Below are 16,048 nucleotides of genomic sequence, written 5' to 3' on the forward strand. Positions count from 1 at the left end.
TTGTACCTTCTTGAGAGCCTTTTACAGAAAAAGGAGGAAAGGTACTTGCAATACATAACCTCACAGGCAGCAACAAGCATTATTCTGAAAACCTAAGTGTGAAACATGGGGAAACAAACTGTTCCAAGCAACATGCCCCATACAAATGCTGATCAATGACCCACTTCATACTCTTCAAAGTTTAAAAAGTGCTAGCCAGAACACTAACATCTATAGTTTCCAATGGATTTATGATGGCTCAAGTCCTAAGTTTCATTGCTTGAGAACGCTGACAAATTGTGATCATATTTTCAAAAACACCCCTAACGAGATTATTCACCATACATAATCACTGTCATTGCTACCCACCAGACAACCACACCACATCCCCACAGCATTTTATGTTTTCATAAAACACACAATTAGAGGAGATAAGATTAAAGCTGTTTGAGTTTCATATTTTATCCCAAGACTAGGTCTTTGGCTCATGATTTCACTTCTGACTTTTGCATCACAACTGTTGAGTAAAGGTATGTTCATCTGCCTGGTCTTTCTTATCTCTCTGTATGTCTGCCGTAATGCAGTTTCAAAGAATAAGGTTGTTTCCTTCCCTGTTGAGGATTAGAATTTTCTCTTTAAGAAATAGACTACAATCCTTTAGAGAAACACAGCATATGAATGCATCTATTTTATACATTTATTTTTATCAGGTGAGAAGTCGAAGTTCTGATGTAGCTCACCATTTTGTAAAAAAGTTTCTATTTTGCAGCATCATTTCTGTAGTTAACAGACTTAGGAATACAAGCTTAACTCCTGAAGTGGTACCTAAACAGCTGTTCTGTTTCTTTCCCTATACAGATAAGAAATAGGAAGCCAGGTCTGCACTACAGAACACGTACAATGTCACTGCTTGCTGCACTTGATGCTGTTGTTGTGCTTCAGCCCCAGCCTGCAACTAAGTACCACACAGCCGCTCACTGCCTTGCCTGCCTCTCCCCTGGTGGGATTGGGAGGAGTGTTGGGAAAAAGACAAAACCCGTGGGTTGAGATAAGAACAGCTTAGTAATTGAAATGAAGTTAAAAAAACCCAACACAAACAACCAAACAATAATAACAACAACAGTAATAATTGTCATGAAGAGAGGAGAGAGAGAGAGGAATAAAACCCCAAGGAAAAAACCACAAGTGATGCACAGTGCAGTTGCTCACTGCCCGCTGACCGATGCCCAGCCGGTCCCCGAGCTGGCAGCCCCCGGCCAACCCCCCCAGTTCATACCCTGGCCATGACGGTCTGTGGGATGGAACATCCCTCTGGCTGGGTCGGGGCAGCTGTCCTGGCCACGCTCCCTCCCGGCTTCTCATGCCCCTCCTGGCTGGCAGAGGTGGGACACTGAAAGTCCTTGACTCAGGGTGAGCACCGCTCAGCAACAGCTACAACCCAGCGTGGTGTTATCCCCATCCCAAACCCAAACACAGCCTGTGCCAGCCACTGGGAAGAAAATTAACTCTATCCTGGCCGAAACCAGGACAGCTGTGTAGGATTAACTTGGTGAGATATCTCAAAATGTGAACAACAAAAGCCAAGTGGCATTTTCAGTATTTTCAATTCACTTACTAAAAATCAAGCTTTTTATTTCTTCTTCCAATGATACAGATACTCCAAAAGTATGTTTAAATACACTCATCAGTGCAACTATCGAAGGGAAAGTGTGTATTATAGAAAGGAGCCCCCAGATTAACTATATATTGTGAAATGTATGTGAATGTGCATGACTTGAACCAATGAACTGTGGCCTGAAATGATGTCACAGAATGTGCAGCATTAAGTGGAAGGTTAAACCTACTTGCATCTCGGTTCATTAAACGCAGTTAAAGTGCAAATTCCCTCATTCTGACAGTAGTAATCACAAGGGTTCACTTTCTGGTCACAGCGCTGACTTTTAAACCCCACAGAGCATCTGCAGAATTTCAGTAAAATAGACCTATATAAATATTCTGCCTTTTGCTGAACAGATTTTAAACGCATTATATATTACGATGGCAAGACACGCACACATACACAGGCACACACCCACAGATAACAAAGTTCATACTCTTTTTTTCATGGAAGGTCCAGTCTGACAATACTGAAAAGTTTGCTCATCAGCATCGATCAAAGACTTTTAAAACAATGAGCCTATACTAACTGATGAGTTCAGGAATCTAACATTCTTAACAAAGCATTACTGTCACATGTACTATACAGCTGTATTGATTGATGCAGACTGCAATGGCCTGAAAAGTGTTCAGGACCATTATCTTACCATTGTAAACAGCATTGGCGTATGATGCAGCATTTATGCATTGTAAATCCATACAGAAACTAAGGTATGGAACCTTTTTTTCCTTGAGATGTAATGGTGTTCCATATAAATTTGAAAATAATAATAAAAAAAAGATAAGCCAGTTTTACAGGGAAAAAGAAGGGAAAAATAAAAAAATTCCAAAATAGCCATTCTAGGTATTCAAGCAAATGAATCTCGACTTGGTCATCATATTTGGGCCTTACATGTTATAGCTGTGATACTCTCCTTTTTCTGGGATTTATGAGTATCTCTACTTTTCAACTAAAGACATTTGAGGAGATACAAATAGCAGGTCAAAAGGGCCAGATCCAAATAATAATGAAAAAGATACATGGACACTTAAAGCATTTTCAGCTGAGTAAGGACTACCATGCAGCACTGCATTCCACTGCTTCTAACCCCAAAGCTGCAAACTCCTATTGACAACTCCTTCTCAATGGTCCAGCTACAGTTCTGCCCCTTTGCCCATTCAGAAGCGCTCCAGCCCTCACAGGGAGGAATGGCCGGTCCATCTCTTACACTGATCAGACTACGAGATCCGGGCATTTCTCTTATGTCTAAACCTCCTTGCGAGCCTGCTACAACAGGAGCTCTCTCTCCACCTGCCTCATTCATACACATCAACCAAACGAAGGGATGGCCGTATCTGTATTTACAAAGTTGAAATGCCAGATCCCTTTGGACAACAGCTTACTTATTTCACCCTGGAAATGAAACACTTGAGCCTAATTCTCTCTTTCGACACCTTGTGTGTTCCTGGAGGGTGCTCTCACCTCCACATGGTTCTGAGAAGTGGAAGACTATTCCACAGTGAAGCTTTCCAGCAGTGCAGAAAAGACCAGATTGTTTATTAGGCAAAAGTAAAAACCCAAGGAGTATGACTAAGTGGCTCGGTGTAACTGAGAGCAGGAAAATTAGTTTCTTGCTGCAGTGACTACTTCTGCATTTTATATTTAGCAGCTGGAGAAGAAGATACACCGTAGCTCCGAAGGACAGACTAGAATGTTGGCTTTTATACCTCTTAAGACAGTACTTCACCATCTAGACTGCAGAATCACATTTCCTTTGGTATTTGATGTCTGGGCTTAAGGAAAGCACCCGGTATTATTCTCTCAGCCATGGTGCAGGAGGAAGAGAGCAATCTCACCACAGAACAGCCACGCTACTGTGGGTAGCGTGAAGGTGAAGGTTGGGGTAGAAGCAAGAGACACATGAGCATATCCTCAGAGCCATAAAGGAAATAAACACTGACACCATTGATCCTGTTCTCTAGCCATCAGGAGTGTATCACCCCCACCTCTGACCATCTTTGTAGGAGAAAAGACTTTATCCACCTTTGAGAAGCAGGGTGGGCAACCATCCTGTACCTCTGGATTCCATTCCAGAACAAACGCCTAAACAGGCTTTAGATCTGGCCTGAAATTATTAGAAGTCTCAAAAGATATATCACTGTATCTACATGCGTTCACAATATATACCTTATTTAAATATTTCAATACATATATTGCAAAAGGGTAGACAAAGTATTGGGTTACAGAAATAGCTAGAAAATGTACTGGAAGCTACACCTGCAACCAGCACATTATACATCCTAGAGAGATTAAAGAAATACAGACACAAGCTTAATAATTGTATTATTTGTTGGCACACGGGTATTTCAATGATCTACACATCGCAAGATACTCACAGACAGACAGGTATATTTGTCTCTGGGTCCAGCTGACACGTACCACCGTTGTAACAGTAGCCATCACACAACTGACAGGTAGAGGCAATCTTTCCATTAGAGCAACTGTCATGGTTAAAAAAAAAACCAAACAAATAGCAATCAGTATTGTATTAAATCTGGTGAATTCTCTTATAAATATCTCTATATTAAAAGATTGATTTTATGACACGTAGCAGATCTACTGATTGCAAGAATTCTAGGTTTCCACCTAGAAATTCTAGCACAGGTAGTGAGCTTATTACACAAAATAATTTTAATATTTTTGTTTATGAAAATAAACTATTATACAAAACGGTAACTCAGCAACAATACTGCAGAAAGAACACATTTCAACAGTGTAATAAAACTCAACTGTTCACTTTATTAAATATTCCTATTTTTCCAAGTGAAGACCCATTCAGTCTCCTGCTCCATAGCTGCTTCCAGCAGTGAGGAGTGCTCCAAAAGCTGCTTTAAAAAGGCAGCAGCCAGGCAGCGGGACTGTTCTGATGAGACCGGTTCAGGGGCTAGCCACAGCATATGGGATTTGAAGGATAATGCAGTATAATCGCTGTTAACGGTACGTTTTTGCACACAACCACCCCCCGCGCTACACCCACTTACTTGCACACTATGTCATTACTGTCCTTGTTTACCATGCAGTGTCCCCCATGGCACCTGATACACTTGTCCACTTCACATTTTGGACCTTCAAATCGTACCGGACAGACACATTCTACACTTCCATCATCAGAAATAGTACATGATTCAGAATTCACACAATAATGGTGGCAAATGTCTGCAAGCAACATAAAAGCTAATTATTAAAAGAAATACAGGACCCTCGTAGAAAAAAATAGTATCTTATTTTTCTATGTTTTAAAAGATACTATAATAAAAACAAAACAATAAATGAAGCTGGTGGCTCACTGGCAACTACAAGAACAAAGAATACCACATAAACAGATACATAATATATTAATGATAGAGCATCAAGAAGTGAAATAGAAGGATAAACTCATAAGAGGGTTTTTTTTTCCCTTCTAGATGTCTAACCGTTTATGGCATCATCCCACATAATATAAAGACTACTGATGAGAAAAGAAGAGCAATGTTAATGTATTTAATGGGACATTGGCTGAATAAAAATCTTCTGCTACATTCCCATTACCATTAACAGCATTATGCTAAACTGAAATGGAAACAGTATTTTGAAATAATTAAGTTTTATTTTCATTTATCCACATATTAAAATTTCATGAAGTTCTAATAATAATATACAAAGCCATAATCCATAAGTTCTACAAAGAACTACATACATGCTTATCTTTATGGACTGTGCAGGACCCCATTATCTTATTTAACTGCTTAAATGCAAGAAAGACTGTAATTTCAACTCGTGAACTCTTTAACTCTTTAGAAGCACTAGTAACTGTCTCACTTTTATCATATCCCTTTAAAGACACAAGTGGCCTGACCAAAGGAGCTTCCAGAGCTACAAAATACTGTTATCTTAACATTTTTGGTTCATTTTTATTTATGTGGTAGTTGTAACTTCTTTTTTTTTTTTTTAAGTTGTCACTTAAGCTCTTTAATAGGGCCAAATAATTCAAAGTCCTTCTTTCTCTCTGTTTCTAATACCTTCTCCCATTCTGTATGGTTAACATTGTGTCGAGCTTTTGGTGCTGTTCCTGATGGACAGACGAAGTGATTGATACATAAGAAGTATCAGTTCTGAACTATGCATCTGGATTAGCTTAGAGTTAACCTGCTCCATATTAACAAAATATAACCTTTCTGACAAAACTAAAATAATTTTCAAAAAGCCCTTTGAAGCTCAGGTCATGGCTACGGGTGAGGCAGCAGCAGCCAGCAGTAAGGCACAACCAAGCTGTTCACCAGGGAACAAAACCTTGGCCAAGTGGCAACCTCAGCCTTGTGTGGAGGTGTCAACTCCAGCTGCCGTTTGAGCGGGGGCACTTTGTAAGCGGCAAACTGGAGGCTACCAAAGTTGGCATCTTGCACCAAATACCTTCAGGAAGGGATGTCTGAGGGTATCTCCTAAAGTAAGGAACCCATTTTGCTTAAGTGACTCTGTGCTCCGTGTCCCCCTCTCCCAGATGTACTGACTGCCATGGCACTGGGGCCGACCACGCTGGAGTTGTTCTGCTGCACGAAGATGACTCCTGGGGGCATCACTTCTGTGTGCTTATTCCTTGTAGGTCTCCACCTGTCTATGCAGGTTGTAGGCTCATCTGCTTATGGAATCACTACTGAGCAACAAGAGATACTTAACAGACACTAAATGGAGTAGCTCATTGTTTGCCATCCCCCAGTTCAAGGTACAGAATGCTAACTCGCACCAGGGGTCTACTTTTTGAACAAAACCTACCGCAGTTTGAAGGCCAATACTGAGAGATGTTTTACAAAAAAAAAAAAAAAAAAAAAAAAAAGCACCAAAAAAAAAGCATTGCAAGGGAGAAATATTTCCATGTACATTAGGACCAAAAAAAGAAAAAAAAAGAAAACCAACCCAAAACCTAGGAATATGAAGTTCATAGCCTAAACAATTACTATTTTTAGTATTGATTGTAGCCACAAGCACCTTTAATCTTCTGCTCTATCTAAAAAGCGTCTGTGACATTTGAACTGAAATGACACAAATTTTTTCATCCTCCCCTAACCCCCCCAAAGAAAGAGATTACAGTTTCAGGGAAAGTAACAGCTTGTCAGATCACTATACCCACTCTGAGTGATTGCAACTGCGTGGAAACACTTTCTATTTTTTAGGTTGTCTGGGCCTTAAATGATACAAGAAATGAACTTGAACTACTCCGTCTGTCTTATTTCAGGAATTTAAAATAGGGAGTTATACTCAAATACATCAAATTCATGTGTATATAATAACATGCACAATGTTAGTAGAATTCTATGTAAATTCATTCACTTAAATTTATTTCAGCAGCGTCAGTGCCTTGACACGGAGCACACATTTTGGTTATTAGCCCTTATGTGAACTAATCACAGGAGAAACTCTGCATTGGGTAATTGGAGACGATAAGAGGAAAATAAGGTCTTTGCAATCTGGCAATACCACAAGTAAATGTCTTCTCCCTGCTGTAAAAAACACTAATAATATTTTCAGCTTGGGAGCATGAGTACGATACCTATGCACATTCATGTATCATCCTTTGCATATGAACTAGTTTCAGGCACATCACAGAAAGACTGAAAAAGATTATCTTAGAGGCAACCAATCTTTGCAATAGTGCTGTATTAATACATTCCAACATGCACATTTCACTTTAAGTGATTAATAAAGTAAAACATACACGTGTGTGAATACAGCAAGACACCTAAGATGTGAATTTATATACACTCTCTTAACTGTAAACCTGTACAATTTCACAGAAATGTTATTGGCCACAGAAAAAACCACCAAAAACCAAAACAACAAAAAACCCCAAAACACCAAAAGATTGTAAGACACCTTTTTTTCCCTTTAAAGCTTTAAATTTTACATAAACAAAAGCTTAATTTTATTTTGTGTTTTATATAGTGCTCGAGTCTCTATACTGTGGCATTTTTTCAAAGTGTTAGCAGACAACCCAAATCTGATAATAACTGATGTTTAAAAAGTACCCCTACATTTACATTTACATTAATTCTTAAAGAAAAAGAAAAGAAAAAAAAATATTTGCAGAAGCATTCAACTAGAAACAATTTGTTTGGTTTTGGGTAAGCCTCAAGTAAATATTTTTTCTTAATCGGTGTGTCTGTCTGTGCATGATTTATGTACTATACCATTTTCAAATACCCAGTTGTGTTTGCAGATAGTTATTTGTGGATCCATGCAGTTTGTTTAATACCAAGTGGGAGAGAATCACAATTATGCTGGTTTTCCATTCAAAGGTTTAAATTCATTTCATAGTCTCCCAACTGGAAATACATTCAGTTCACTCCAGTACAAATCCTATATAAAATACACACTAACCCTTTCCTTGTTTGACAGACCTTTCACTAAAAATAAATACTTCTTGTATCCCGTAGACAATTCTAAACCAGACCTTTGTAACAGATAACTGCCCTCTCATTTTGTTTAAATCTAGCCTTCCTCAGCAAATTCACTGAATTATGTACAAAAGAGATGATGGCTTTTGCATTTAATGTTCTATTCTGTAACAAGCACTATGACAGTCCTTTATTTTAGAGTATTATAGTCAAAGCAAAGCAGAAGTAGAAAAATAAGATTAAAAAAAAATATTCTGATTTCAGAAAAATAATCAATCTTGGGTTAGGGTTGCTAGCGAGTCATCATGTTGAAGAGACATGAGGAAGACAAACTGTAATTTTGAAATGAGTGACCAAAAGAAGAAATTCAACTTTATATTTGAAGGTCTTGAGTTAGAGAAAACAGATAATAGTGATCTACGCTAAGAGAAAGCATGGAGAGAAAAGATAGATAAATAGAGTAAGAACAGAAGGCTTATTGATTGATAATCTTCCTTCCCCCATCCTCTATACAAGAAGTAAAAAATTAGAACGTTCTAAAAGCTGAGAAGAGCCTTTCTAAAGGCATGGAAACCTTTGGATGACAGGAGACTGATGGGTCAGTGGGCTGAAAAACCAGGGGGAACTTCAGATGCACAGGATAGATTCTATGTCCTGGCAATTAAACAAGAGTAATACCTAGAAATCCTGATTTTCAGTACCAGGAGGGGACAGAAACCGTACTCAAGGTGACCACAGCCTGAGCAAGATGAAGGAACACAGAGGTGTAAAACTCCAAGCACTTGTCAATATACTGCTTATTTGGGTTAGAAATAAGAACGAAAGGCAAGGTTGCAGTTCAAGACATGTGCTGATCTGCAAAGATAAGGGATATCAGAGAAATTCTTTAACCAGCTACATCAATTCACTGTTTAGGTATTCCACCAGCATAGGATAGCAAATATGAGAAGTCGGAGTGGAAACTTTTAACACATTTATCTAATTTCTACTGACAAAGTCAGCTGTCTTGTACAGCTCCATTGTACACATTAATTCATGAAAATAAAAGGTACATAAATGCTAAAAAAAACCCTTCTTCACGTACACATATAGATGGATATTGCAGAAATATGTTCAAAGATCACTTGAATGCATCAGATTACATCCCCTTAGCAGGATCAATAATTTTGGAGCTACGTTTACCGACACATGCTGTAAAAAAATAATCACTCAACTCGTATCAAAATTCCATTTTGTAGAACTTTTCTTATAAATCAAGATTTCATACTTTGTGGAGATTACTTACAATACTGACATCTGTCTCCTGTATACTCAGGCAAGCAGTTGCAAAAGGGTTGATTCCCAGCAGTGACGCTGCAGGTTCCTTCGTTCTGGCAGAAACGATCACAGACCGTCTGGTTGCAGTTTGGTCCTGTAAAACCCAGCGCACAGTTGCACGTAGGCCTCCCTATTCAAATCAAAGAAAACTATTTTATGATAAAAATAAATAAAACACCGTAACAATAAGCAGCACTTCACAGATAAATAAATGTATCATAACAATAGCAAGTTTTAATGTATGAGCCCAACCACATTTCTCCAGATTCTATTAAAGCGTGCCCTTGCAAACATCGTTTGAATTCAGAACTGTTACAAAAAATAAAGTCAGCACTGCAAGATGTGGATGTGTCAAAACCTGCATCTATGCATTTTACACTTGTGCATGTATAGTTATTGAATCTATTTGGGAATTATTTTAAAAGATGGTCTTCAGCAGGAATTTAAGATATCTTCAAATCATCCTGCCAGGCTGTGCTCCTCCACTTGCAGAGGATAAATGTTTTTATAACCAACATCAATGCCTCTTCAGAAAGTACTCCATTCTCCTCAAACCTACAAATTTTTATATATAATCACATGAATATACAAGTATTTACTAATGTGCTAATAGCTAACTTTACATCACAGTTTCGACTAAACCACAAATACCTGTGCCTGGTTTGTTATCCTACCCCTCTCACAGAATACTGTAACATAAAAATTGCTGCTGCATCAGACCAAAGATGCCTATAACACCAATATTCAATGCCTGAGAAGGAGTGAACACCCAGGGATGAACATTTGCACAAAATGAACTCCTAGTCTATAGTTTATTTTTACAGAGTTTTAAAATGGTGTTTAAAACCCGATGCATTTTCCTTCTATGATTCATCCCCATCATAATTTTCCCATTTCCCCCCCCTTATCTAAAACTCATGTCTAAAGGAATTATATCTTTGTTAGAATTTCACTGTTTTTTTTCAAACTCCCTATTTTCCCTGACATCTTTCTTAAGGTTTACCTTCTTTAAAACAAAGTTCTAGATCCCATAAATGTTTTTCCATCTCCTGACTTTGCTTTGTATCTCATTTGTAATCTTCTCTTCAAGTCAATGACCTGATGTGTCGAACTAGCCAGCTCCCTTCTCCCTTCCTGATCTATGCTCATTCTCGTTCATCTCTTACAAAGCATTATTCTTCCCCCATCCTCCTGCCCTTTGCTTTCATTTAGCCTTTAGGGTTTTCTTAAAGTTAAAGAAAACAGGCTTGAGTTAAACACTTTTCTTCTTCCTGGCTTCCTGGTAAGGAAAGAGATGAAGATTAATCAGGACCTGAGGAGACTTTTGAAATAATGGCAGACAAGACAATCTTCATTTGGATCGTAAGGAACTCAACCTGCTGGCAAGTACAACCAAGAGCTTAACTGGGTCACTGCAGAGCAAGGGACAGCTGGCAGGGAAAGACATGTCCCTTTGAGTGAAGTCACAGCCATACCATGTGTCCGAGTGTCAAGGGCCACGGGCATGCTAGCAACAGTCAAGTGGTAAACGCGTATCAGCAGAACAAAAGGAATGCCTTGCAGGTAGACTACAGGAAACCAAAACAGTAACACATGTACTTTACGTAAACAGTAAAGTTTAGGAATCAAGATGGGAAACCAAAATGTCTAGTCTGGAATGGCAGCATCAATATCATTGGCCATAGCGAATTTTGGAAAGGAAGGCAACTAATGGGCTGTTGTAAAACTAATACAAATTCCTTTGATATCTAGTCTTTGCTGGTGACAGAGTAGAGCTCCCCCGTAAGAAGTGTTAAAGTCAATCAGATTAGCAAGGTACCTATATAACGTAGTGTATGTGTAACACAGAGGCCCTTTGGACCGGATTTGCAGGCATAAACAGAAAAAATAGCCACTGTAAAACTGTAGAATCTGAAAGACATCAGAGAGTCAGGAATATGTCCAGGATGACAGGCTCCAGTTATCCCTGTACTTACAGCTGGCAAAATTCACACATGCCACATGGCAGGAACAAACCTCTTGCATATAAACAATGCTACTTCACGGAGCTAGCGAGCACTCAAGAGAAGCTATGCTTGACTTGGGCCTGACTTGGTTTAAAATGTACAGAAGAGCCAAAATCCTTAATCATTGAATGAAATAACATTTAAGAGTTACTTTTCCACAATAATTCTCTCTCATCTTCATACTGATCTACCAGGAAATCCTTACCATGGCTGGATTTACTGATGCGTTATGACTAAGTCCCTTCTTTGTTGTCTTTTGTCTCATCCATCGTTTCCTCATTTTAATACAAGGTCTGATGTGGGTATCCACAACTACTGTCACGTTTGCCTCCTGATGTCTTTTATCACAGCTGCATCTAAAACTCTGAAATGTTGCAATCCTTGCCATTATTTTTGTTTCTTCTCTATTTAGTTGGCTGCCTCATTAAAGTAGCGTAGATTAAACTAAACATGCCATAAACCCCACAATTCTAATTTTCTTCTGGTCTGCCTTTGCTTTAATACTAAGTAATCATTTAATATCATATTTGTTGGAGAATTCTTCAATGCAAATGAAGCATCTTCATTTTTTCTACTCCCTCTGATTCATACAGAAGAGTTTATTTATTTTTTCTTTCACTTACCTCTTACTTTTCTTACATTAAACCCTTCAGATAATTATTTTCTGTATTTCCTATTTTTAAGCTATGCTAATTTAAAATGTTTTGCAAATCATCCTAAAGGCCATGAGATCAGTTAGTCTCTTCCTCTAATGAGTACAGTAGAAACAAAACCATTGACTAAAAATAGCTCCAACTATTTTAATATGCATCAGCCTGGTTATTCATATCTGTCCCCTGTGATCTAAACATTAAATCAAAGATGTTGAACTCAGATGTTAGCACAGACTCTTTTTGTTTCTCCCCATGTATACACTTGTATTTAAATTTCTGCCCCCAAGCCAGGGGGTTTCACATAATCCCTCATCTGAATCACTGCTTCAATGAAAAAGATAAAATAAAATAGTGATAGAACATAGATCTGGAGGTCTGAAATCAGTTTTTATTATTAATACTCCTCTATTTTTTAAAGTGATGAGGCAATGATATTTTCCTGGTTTGTAGAAAAGATTATTTTATTCTTTGCTAATGTAGGCTTATAAATATGCCAAACTGCTGACAGTTACATGAAAATTTAATACAGTATAGCCTAAACCCCATTTTTGTCACTCAATTTAACATGACTTTTAGTAATGTTAATAGTTCGCTGCCTATTTATACAGCCTGTTGGCATCTAAAATAATACTAATAATGACATTTTAATCTGCCTTATTCTCATAAATAATTTCTGTTACAAAATGGTTCCAAGGACAGTTTAATAAAACAGTGACAAACAATGCCATAAGGTTTTGTATCACAGAATCAGAACAGAGATTTATGTTTGCAATGGAAACAGTTGTATAATCCGAGTTGACACATATCCTAACTACCAACCATTGCATGGCGATCTCATGCACATAGAACTTCAGCATTTACACTGGTCACAAAGGTTCAGGATTAGAGCTGTACAAACACAGGAGCAAAATTGCCTCTTAATTCCTGACCTTCACCACTACAAAAATGTCCACAACACATTACAGGAGAGGGAAATATTAATAGGAAAGTGGTTTTGGGAATGCTAAACTGCTTCAAATTCAGCTGAACGTCTTTTGGTGTATATTATGCAAAAATGAGCAAAAAATCATTTTCTGAAAGAAAACACAAAACCCCTTTCATTTTGAGCTCTTCCTTCTTCGGTGCAACCCTCAACTAGATTTGCTGTATGAGAATACTGCCCTGTTTTCCTCTGCCTATGACAGATTAGCACCCTTGCTTTCACCTATACTTTTCTTTAGTCTCTTCCCCGAGATAATAATTCCAAGAAAAATTTCTTGTTTCAAATACCTATGTTGAAAAATGTTGTTTGTCAAAGTGTCAGGGAGGACAAGGTGGCACCATATTCTCATCATCTGATACGTAAATGTTCCAATTTCAAAACCACAGTAATAATATCTAGAGAGCAAGAAGCATACCTTTTTTTTATTCAGGGTATCTCCACTCCATGATTTACAATGAATGTGCACGCACTTTGCTATTTACTCTCTCTAAGCCAATTCTTGGATACATTGCGTTTCTCACTATATGTATAGGCATGTGGAAATATAATTCATGTAGTCTCTATACTGATGAGAGTATTTTGCATTAACGATTCTAAAGAAATGAATTTCAGAGAATACATTAAATAGTGCCTGGTAAGATGTATAAAGCAAGTAACAAAAATTGTAAGGAAAATTCTCAGGGGAAACAATGTACTTGAAAGTCACCGTTATCTGAATATTCTCTATGTAGTATCTCTCTCTTAAAAAAATAAAAATAAGTTTTTACAGAATTTTTAATCTTCATTCTAGAGCTCATAAAACTCGAAACAAACTTATAGAAGTATTAATTTCCCCCCCCACTCCCCCCAAGTATTTTGCACAGAATTTAGTAAACTAAAGAATACCTTATGGTGACCCTTGGACACAGGAAGCTATTTTGGCAGTAGGACATGAACAAAATACATGAAGTTTTTGGCATGAAGATGAAATAAAGTTTCACCCTTTCTTACAAAGAAAAATCATCCATAAGAGGATGATAGGATCAAAATGCTACAATTTTCAATTAGGTTTTGATTACAGAGGCTGCAGTTACTCCCAGTTCGCTAATTTAATTTGCCATATAATAGCAAATAATTTTTCAAATTACCCTCAAAACCAGCTAATACATATTGTAGTGCACTGCCTCTGTACTATCTAGGTGATTTCTTTTGGGAATCTAATCATATATCTTAAGCTTCTATTTACATTTATTTTGTAATGAAAAGAACTGTAAGGAGATCAACTTTGATTCATACTATTGCCTAAACAACAGAGTATGTATTGTATTTTGTTTGACCACATAAGGTATTTCATAATTAAAAACAAACAAACAAACAAAAAGTAATTACAGAAAATTAGAGAAATAGCACTATTTTTGGAAACTTTCTGAGTTTTGAAAAATGAGATCACCTAGATGAATGCCTGCACCAAGACATAGATTATTTCTTCCAGTCAATGGTAAATTCGCTACCAGCAATGCATAGTGAATTTAAGTTGTTATGTGTGATTTTTTTTTTTATTTGGTGGTCTATAACATGTAAGAAAATATGCAAAATAAGCATATAACATAAATGTTATATGCACATTTAATTTGTGTATTTCACTTGCTGTCACTGTTAAGAAAAGCAATGTGGCACTGTATCAGCTTACTTTAACTACTGTCATGTCTTCTGGAGTAGCTATCAGCAGTCTGTGGGCATCACAAAAATTCATTTCTATGTGGCTGATGGTTCAATAAAGCTAAATATGGTTCAATAGTAGTGGATAGAAGCTGTACTACTATGTGTAATTAGTAGGTGAGCTGACTGGGACCAATCCCAACAAATATTCATTCTCTCCATGTTGTCAAAGAAAAGGACAAAAGAAAAATCTCTAAATATATTAGAGTAGTCTCACAGACTGCTCTTACCAAGGCTGGTTGTGGTGGTTCTGTTGGGTGCCTCAGGTCAGCCAGGCACCAGACCAGACAGCCTCAACATCCAGTTCAAATAGCACCCCTCCCCCCTTCCCACAGTCCTGTCCTGGTGACAATGCTGCATCCATCCCCCTCTGAGACTCCTGGCACTGATACGGTGTTAGCAAAGTGAACAGGTTCTTCACTGCCAGTGTTTTCAGTACGCACCATCACAGCCCCGAATCAACTTGCTTTGCTTATAAAATAGAATACAAAATAATCTCTAAATAGAATTATTTTTAGAGAATATTTCATCAATTTTCCTTTAGCAAAAAAGACCTAACAGTTTTTACTCATTTTGATACAAACATCACAATTCGGTATGGTTAGACACACTCTGTACTGCTAGTATAGTACAAATACGTATTTATCTAATTTTGTGAACTAGTTAGATCTAGTTAATGTTTCAAGATGTTTAGTAAATTATTGCTCCAATATTTTTACTTTAAACTGTAAGAGGAAAGGAAGTGCATTTTTATGGCAACACTTAAATTTTTTTCCAATTCTTGTTAATTTCACTTACTGGAAAGTGTTCATTATCATACCCAAACTTTTAATTACACATCTCAGATGTGTACTTTTAATTAACTGATGACATTTTCTTTGTTCCATTATTGTAGTTCAATACAACTGTCATAAACTTATAAATTTTAATTAAAGCTGCCCCAATCTCTAGCTATACAATGTTCACATAGGAATTTTCCAAAAGGCTTAGCAGTAAGTAAACCAACAGTGAATAATCCCTGAATTGCCAGTGGGATTTGTTTAACAAATTAACATTTGTGTGCAGATAATGAGGTTCTACAACTTAACACATCCAGCAAAGGTTTAGCACAATCATGTTTTAAAAAATGATTAATACTCTGCAATTTACTTAATTAGTTAACACATTACTATTATATATTAGGTGGTGAAAAAGAACAAGATTTACACATTCACTAGAACACACACATTCACTAGAAGAGTATTTCATATGCAGCATCACTTTATTTAGATCAGAATATGATGCAAGGTTTGTTTTCAGGATCTCTCTTCCTTGGTTTCTGAGCCAGAAGCCAAGAGTAAGGAAATTCC

At 37.4% G+C, this 16,048-nt stretch overlaps 1 protein-coding gene across 1 annotated transcript in view; it reads right to left on the minus strand.

Annotated features, from left to right (window-relative positions):
* LRP1B (LDL receptor related protein 1B) overlaps positions 1 to 16,048 on the minus strand; it is a 470,964-nt gene that overhangs the window by 20,453 nt on the left and 434,463 nt on the right. Inside the window, exons 82-84 of the mRNA XM_056350419.1 lie at positions 9,329 to 9,490; positions 4,657 to 4,831; positions 4,012 to 4,116 (exon numbers count right to left, since the gene is read on the minus strand). Coding sequence (XP_056206394.1) covers positions 4,012 to 4,116; positions 4,657 to 4,831; positions 9,329 to 9,490 — 442 coding nt within the window. The remainder of the gene's footprint in view (positions 1 to 4,011; positions 4,117 to 4,656; positions 4,832 to 9,328; positions 9,491 to 16,048) is intronic.

This window comes from Falco biarmicus, chromosome 8 (genome assembly GCF_023638135.1).
Source record: "Falco biarmicus isolate bFalBia1 chromosome 8, bFalBia1.pri, whole genome shotgun sequence".
NCBI lineage: Eukaryota > Metazoa > Chordata > Aves > Falconiformes > Falconidae > Falco > Falco biarmicus.